This window comes from Panicum virgatum, chromosome 5K (genome assembly GCF_016808335.1).
Source record: "Panicum virgatum strain AP13 chromosome 5K, P.virgatum_v5, whole genome shotgun sequence".
NCBI classification, from domain to species: Eukaryota; Viridiplantae; Streptophyta; class Magnoliopsida; order Poales; family Poaceae; genus Panicum; species Panicum virgatum.
Window position 1 is genome coordinate 14,212,945 of NC_053140.1, and position 7,598 is coordinate 14,220,542.

At 48.3% G+C, this 7,598-nt stretch overlaps 1 protein-coding gene across 1 annotated transcript; it reads right to left on the bottom strand.

Moving 5' to 3' along the window:
- Window positions 1-5,271: 5,271 nt before the first annotated feature.
- Window positions 5,272-6,773, bottom strand: LOC120710544 (transcription factor CSA-like). The gene is made up of 3 exons (XM_039996204.1): window positions 6,339-6,773; window positions 5,709-6,212; window positions 5,272-5,616 (listed from the first exon to the last, which is right to left on the bottom strand). Exons 1-3 carry the CDS (start codon window positions 6,628-6,630, stop codon window positions 5,459-5,461), a joined length of 954 nt encoding a protein of 317 aa, XP_039852138.1. The 5' UTR covers window positions 6,631-6,773; the 3' UTR covers window positions 5,272-5,458.
- Between the last annotated feature and the right edge of the window lie 825 nt (window positions 6,774-7,598).

A 7,598-nucleotide genomic window follows, 5' to 3' on the forward strand; every position in this document is an offset into this window, starting at 1 on the left:
GTGCCCTTTAGCTTTACATATATAGGCCACATGCTTTAATTGTCTTCTCCCTTGAAGCTTAACATATGTTAAGCTCACAGGACGTCACTGAAAGCGCATAGCTCCGTGTTTTGGAATCTGACTCTCGTCGTGTTGGATGGATGGACACGGCTGTCCTTAACCGCAGACAGGGATCGAGTTAGGCAACATGCATGCTTGATCAGCGCCTTTTCTTTCAGTTTCTTCGTGCCCGCGTGGAGTCTCAGATCCAGTCAAAAAGCCCGCAGTGGTAACCATTTCAATACAAGAGCCGGAGTTCGTTAATGGCTACTTAATACTCCCTCTGTTTCAAATTATAGGTCATTTGACTTTTTTGATCTCAAATTTGATCACTCGTCTTATTCAAAAAAAATTGTACAAATATAATTAGATTTAAGTTATTTTTGAAGAACTTGTATTGATAAAGCGAGCCACGACAAAAACGATATTTTGTACAAAATTTTAAATACAACGAGTGGTCAAACTTGAAGTTAAAAAAACATCAAACGGCCTATATAATTTGAAATGAAGAGATGGAGAGAGTACTAGCCACTCACATCACCGGCATTACCGTGCTCGTGGCAATTAGTAAGCATACGCCTTTTGCGCCTAGCTCATGATCGGAGTCAGGACGCGATGCCGGTTCCGGGAGAGAGTGGCACCTACGGCGCTTCCTTTTTTCCTGCTTTTTTGGGGTGCCCGACGCTAGTTTCCAAGATCTGGCGTTTGTGACTTTGTGTGCGTGTACTGCACCAGCCACTCCAGGTGTTTATTTTAAGCACGAGGAGGACAAAACAAGATGAACAAGTGCTTGAGAGAGAGGTCGTTAAGCTGATCCGGTTAGAGATGATGAAAAATCTTAAGTTAATGGGAGAGATGACCAATTCACTTATATACTTTAACACTATTTAACAACCGCGCCTGATAGAATTCGAACTCAAAGGTCTCTAGCCCTGATACAATACTAAGCTGCACGCACCAACTGATTCAGCTTAAAAACTTAAATTAATGCGAAGAGGTGGACAATACAATCATACTTGACAAAACTGGTAGCCTGCCATCTTAAAGGCGTGTTTAGATCACAAATTTTTTAGCACTACAGTAACTTCGATTTGACCACTAATTAGGAGTATTAAATATAGATAACTGACAAAACCCATCTCTAGATTTTAATTGTGAGATGAATCTTTTAAATCTAATTAGACCATGATTAGATAATGTCATGCTACACTAAATAACCTCTACTGACAAATTAATTAGGCTTAATAGATTCGTCTCGTGATTTCTCGTCTATCCATATAATTAATTTTATAATTAGATCATGTTTAGTTCTTTTAATTTTTAATTAAAATTACTACAATAAATTTCGTCTAAATTTTTATACGATCTAAATACACCCTAACTAGCATCTGTGTCGGTGCGCTGGACAGTGGACCAGAGTGAGCGAGCGACAGTGCTCCCCTGCTAGTTCCCACTCCCAGTGCCAAGCAACGCAAGCGAACAAAGAAAAGGCCAGAGGAACTCGGGAAGAGTCCAAGCGATCAAGAGGGACGCTGCACGGGACCGGACCAGACTGATCAGTTCACTAGTAGTCCGTTTAGCCTCTAACGGAAGAATGTGCAGACGAGCATTAGTATATGAAGCCTAACTACATAGGGCAGGGCAGACAGAGAATCTATCTGCATCTCTGCTCGGCGTCGCCCAGGAGCACTGAAACTAGAGCCGTTCCCGTTCTTAACCAAAGCTAGTAGGATTTGTTTGCCTAATGCTAGCTAATTCCCATACTAAACAAAGCAGCTGGCGCCTAAACACCCCGTACCCAAACCATTTGAGTATCTCGGGCAACCTACCTGCCCTCACTAAACACCAACGATTGCATTTCCGAGGGCACTCAGACTCCCATCTAACTAGAGATTAGTTTAAGCAGGCAGGGGCGTGCGCTGCCGCTGTGCAGTGCTGCGACCAATACGAGTACTCTGTCAGTCAGTTGGACCGAGTATTCTTCAAAATTTCAAAACTTTGGCCATGTTTGGATAAAACCATCAAAACTTTTGCACAAAATGACGAATGCATGCATGAAGTACTAAACGAAGTTTATTTGCAAAACCCTTTTAGGAATGGGTGTAATTTTTCGAGACGAATCTAATGAGCCAAGTTTCATCATTATTGGCTACAGTGATGCTACAGTAACCGCGCTCAATCATCCTCTAATCATGCGGTCAAAGATCTCATTAGTTAGATCAACTGCTACAGTACCACAGTTGTGGAGGTAATTTTATAATTAGACTTTATTTAATACCACTAATTAGTAGTCAAAGCATCGTTTCTCTCTCATCAAAACTTTTCCATCCTTCATCCAAACACGGCATTTACAAGATTTCTCATCACATTGAATTTTTTAACACATGTATGAAGTATTAAATGTAGTTAAATAAAATAACTAATTACATAATTTGTCTATAATTTGCGAGACGAATCTTTTGAGTATAGTTAATCCATAATGAAATAATAATTACTAAATACAAACGAAAATATTATAGCATCTAAATAAAGCCCTAGTCAAAATTAACAGTGAGGACGACCACCCGGTAGCCGGTCGATTTCGGGAGTGTCGTGGCAGTCGGCTCCCGCTACAGCTAGCTCCTCGTTCCAGACGCCGGCCGGCGCGGCCAGCCATGCACGTGCCGGCTGGCCGGCGACGAGGCACCGGCGCTCGCCGCTTAACACCGGGCGCGCCGGTGAGAGGGGTCGTCGTCAACGACAGGAACAGGGAAGGGCGCGGATCATGAGACCGCTCGTGCGTGCGGTGGTCCAGGGAACGACCGAGCGGGCACCTCGAGGCCGTGTTTGGTTCTTTTTCACGTTTTTACTGTAGCACTTTTGACCAAAAATTTAAACTATCAAACGAAGTCTAATTACAAAACCACCTCCACAACCCCCCGTGTAAATCTCGAGATGAATCTAATGAGGCCTTTGACCGCGCGATTAGAGGATAGTTACTGTAGCATCACTGTAGCAAATCATCAATTAATTACAACAATTAGATTCGTCTCGAAAAATTACACCCGTCCCTAAAAAGGTTTTGCAAATAGACTTCATTTAGTACTCCATGCGTACGAGATTCTCTTCTCGAAAAACGTGCGCGAAAAATTTTTCATCTAACCAAACACGGCCCGAGTGGCATTTTCATAGGCGCTGAAATCGGCCGCCACAGGACGCAGGCGCGGTCTTTGAGCTTGGGAATTCCAGGGTAGGCGACGAGGGGCACGATGGCGTACGGTGTATCTGTATCTTCGTGTTTTCTTGGACACCATCAGGACTTGGAAGATCGAGTTTCATTGAAGCCGTAAGTGCTGTGGCAGTAGTCGATTAGAGTGTCGGTAGGCTATAGGCGTGGGTACATTTTTCTTTGTCAGAGAGCCTGAGAGAGAGGGGTTCAATTAATCTTGGTACATATCATATTTAGTCCCACATCAAAAATTGATGATGGTAGAGCATGGGACACTCGAACTCACTCATCAGGCTAATTTTTTGAGTTGAGTTAGACCTAAGGCCTTTGTTGGTTCGGCTCCAGTAGACCTAGGCCTAATAGGGCGTCGGCTTGTGGATATAGCGGGCCGGGCCAGATTCCGCTGTGCAGTCTAACAAGTGGTATCAAAACCGAAGGTTGGAGATCACTATGATTTGCATACGTGTGTTCATAGGGATATGAGTGTGCGTACGTTGTGAGTGTCAGAGTTGTACTATGTGATTAAAAAAACATGGGTTGTATCCTATGCCAGAGGCTCATAACAGTTAATGGAGCAATTTTTATTTTGTTTTTAAAAAATAGGCAGAAGCGCTGCCAAATCATATAATCGAGGAAATTTGAACACTAGTATTATGACATCAAAGTAGAATAATTCACGTGTGCACAAGATCAAAGTAATTCGTCCAATTAAGAGTGCTCAGACTGACTGTCCCTAGCCAGTAGTAGCAATTTGTCCAGTAGAGCTTCCATGGAGGCTCAGCTTAGGTCGTCTCAAGCAGAGTCTCAGCTCGGCTCACCACATAAGAGCAACAAGTAGACGTCGCTAGATTTGGGAGGAGCTAGCGAGATGCTACGTGAAGGAGACAGAGAGAGCGAGAGAGAGAGTGAAGCGAGCAACTCGCTAGACGTCGGCAGAAAGCGGGTGAAGAGCACTAGTGTGCTGCAGCGCTTCTCAATTCCATTGACTATATGTGTTGTTATCTCAGCGCTGCACCATACTCTGCCACTGTCACGCCACATTAAATGCTGTCCACACTGGACTTCATTTCGCCGGCAGCCATTAGCCCGGCCTCCTCTAAAAGGTTGGCTTTTAGCCGGTTCATGGAATTTTTTAGTCAATGAATAGTGTCAAAAGTGAAAAGTTCAAGAGATAGTCCTGTACATAAACTTTGAGATTACAAGAGGATAATATACGAGATAATTCATGTTATGAGCTATGTGTTGAAAGCCAGATTCTTGCTAAATACCAGATTGTTAGAAGTGTTTATTTCTTAGAGTGCTTGGAGCTAGGTACTGGCTTGTCCCATTGAGGAGACCTAGCGGACCTTTCTTATACACGAACATATAGTTTTCCGATTGGACTGACAAGCGTATATATTGATCACCTTTTCTACTTAAAAAATGAGAGTCTTCCACCAGTTCTTTTTTTCCCCATCATATCCACGATACAGTAATTGTTAGTATATGGGTGGCTATCCATGACATATATACAATGTTTCCTTCAACTTCCGGCACCACACAATTGAGTGAAGGACCTAATATCATTGGGAGCATATTAGGTGCAAACCAATTTTTCTGTGGAAACTATACAAACTTCAATATGGGCCACTAGATCAACATCCAAGAGGCATAGGGGAGGACGTAGGGGGAGAGTGGGAGGAGGGATTTGTAAAAGTGTGATTACCTAATCTAAGGATAGGCGGTTAATTGTAAAATCACCCCCTTCTCTATGTCTCTTGAATGTTGATCCGGTGGCTCAGATTGAAGTTCACATAGTTTTCACGGAGAGATTGGTTTGCATCTGATATGTTCCCACTATCGTTAACCTTTAGATGAAAACCACATGGAATCATGCATGACAACGGTACTTTATGTTAATTCGCGTTAAATTTTTTATTTCCTCTTTTTATCATGTCTCATCGTAATGTTAATGTGGAGGGTTAAAATAACGTCCCAATAAGATTAAAATGAGCAAAACTAACTACTTATAAAGAGTAAAATCACTTTCAGAAAAGTTACTTGGTGGAAGATTCCTCTGTCCACGGATTTCAGGACTCTGCTTACAGCATCCTAGGCCAAAATTCAGATGATGACGGTAACTATGCATCTCTGGCTCTTTGGGCAGTAAAAAACATTCCTCATCTCAGATTGGCTTCTCCTGTACACCACCGCCACCGGCCAGCACTCCGATCATGTCGCACCGACGCCGAGGAAGTCGTAGAAGGGCCGGGCGAGCCTGCCGCAGCCGTCGTCGGAGGCCGCCGCCCGGTGGCGTGCTGGCGAGGGAACGCAGAACACGGAGCGCGCGCCGGGCGCGAGCGCGGCGGCGCGAGGGCGCACGTCGTAGCCTGAGGCGCGGACAGACAAAACAGGAACCATGTCAGCGAGCCAACACACCGTGAGACTAACGAGGCGGCGAAGCAGCGATGAGGACCCGTACCGGCGCTCGAACTCTGGTAGAAGCAGGGGACGGCGGCCGCGCCGGCGGAGCCGAGGGAGAGGTCGGTGGTGCCGGTGGATGCGGACTCCACGGACTCGCTGCCGCTGGCCGCCGCCGCCGCCGCCGCCTCCGTGCGGACGCCGTGCTCCTGGGCGTGCGCATCGCCGGCGTGGGACGGCAGCGGAGGGGAGCCGTAGCGGCGGCGGCCGGCGACGGCGGCTGGCGCGAAGTGCGACGAGGAGGTGGCGGCGGTGCAGGAGGAGGAGGAGGGCTTGCGGCGCCGGATCGCGCCGCACTGCACGCGGTGCCTGCGCGCGGCGAGGACGTGCCAGTGGTTTTTGACGGCGTTGTCGGTGCGGCCCGGGAAGAGGCGGGCGATGAGCGCCCACTTGTTGCCGTAGGCGCGGTGCGCCGCCAGGAGGCGCTCCTCCTCCGCCTCCGAGAAGGCACGCCGGTTGATCCGCGGGTCCAGCTGGTTGAACCACCGCAGCCGGCAGCTCTTCCCTGCTCCATCCATTCCATCAGAGTCGGTCAGGAACACGAAGAGAGGGTTGAAATTTTTTGTTCTCTTTCCTCGCAACGGAAAATGCACGTTCGAATTCGAATCCACCGCCGCATTGGAAGTCTTACCTGATCGGCCGTCGAGGTTCTCGGCGATGAGGTTCCAGTTGTGGGGCCCGTGCTGCGCGACGAGCTCCTTGAGCTTGGCGTCCTCGGCGGGGCGCCAGTGGCCTCTCGTGCTCCGCTTCCCCTGCCCACCGCCGGCGCCGTGGCCACGGCCGCAGCTAGCATCCTCCAGGCCCTCTTCGTGGCCGTGGTACACCTCCTCCGGAACGACGGCCGGGTCCTGCTCGTCGTGGAACGGGGACAGAGCCGCCGCCGGTGGAGCACGGCCGGAGAAGCAAGCCATCTCGTGAACCATCTGGGCTCAAGTCTTGAGGGGAGGGACTGTGAGTGAGGAAGCTGCAACTGCAAACGAAGAGAGGAGAGGGAAAGGGTATGCTTGATGCTGCTGCTGCCAATGGAGGCTCGCTCTTGCTAATATAGGAGGAAGCTACCTCTTGGCTGTTGCTCTGCCTCGAACACAAGAACGCTCCAAATAAAATGCGTTCTGCTTTTCTCTCTGTGTCTCTAGTTTTTTGTAGAGAGATGGACATGGATGGGATTGGTTATTTGGTTTGGATGTAACTTCAGGCAATCAGGCTTCCGTTCCCTGGAATTGCTTTGAGACTGATGGCAGAAGGGCAGAGTTCTGCTTCTGCACCAGGATCCGGTGCAGTCTGCACGATGCTACGCTGCTACAGTACATGATCGTGTCTGACCGTGTCTCGCGCGGCTCCGGACCGTCCGATCCAGCTTCAACGGTTACGTTAGTAGGTACTCCATTATACAACGGCACGGAACATTGCCCTGTCCTAGCTCTCTCCGTCGTTGTTCTCGTGCAGTCCTTGGTAGAGTGTTTATGAAATAGTTTTTCTTGAGTTCAGCTTCAGAGGCCGCTCGTGTGGGTTTGGTTTGGGAAATGAGCCCAAGTGCCCAACTCCAACCAGGTGAGCGGGGGCTCAGTTGGTCAGGTGAGCGGGGGCTCATGTTGCCCGCCGCGGTTCGAGCGCCGGCTCGACGCGGCGCCTCATCTCCTTCTTAAACGATCTGTCAGTGCTCCTGACTTACTTTAAAAAAAAACCAGACTACCAAACCACTCCCGGAGGTGGAACTCTGTCCCTCCCCGAATCGACCAACCCACCGGAACCGGTTTACCCTGTGCACACCCACACAGGAGTACAAGACCCCCCTATCTCTTCCTCCTCCCAACCACGCCCATCATCATCAGCCACCCCAATGACATAATTAGCACCATGACGGTGGCATTAGAATAAGTCACAAGGATAG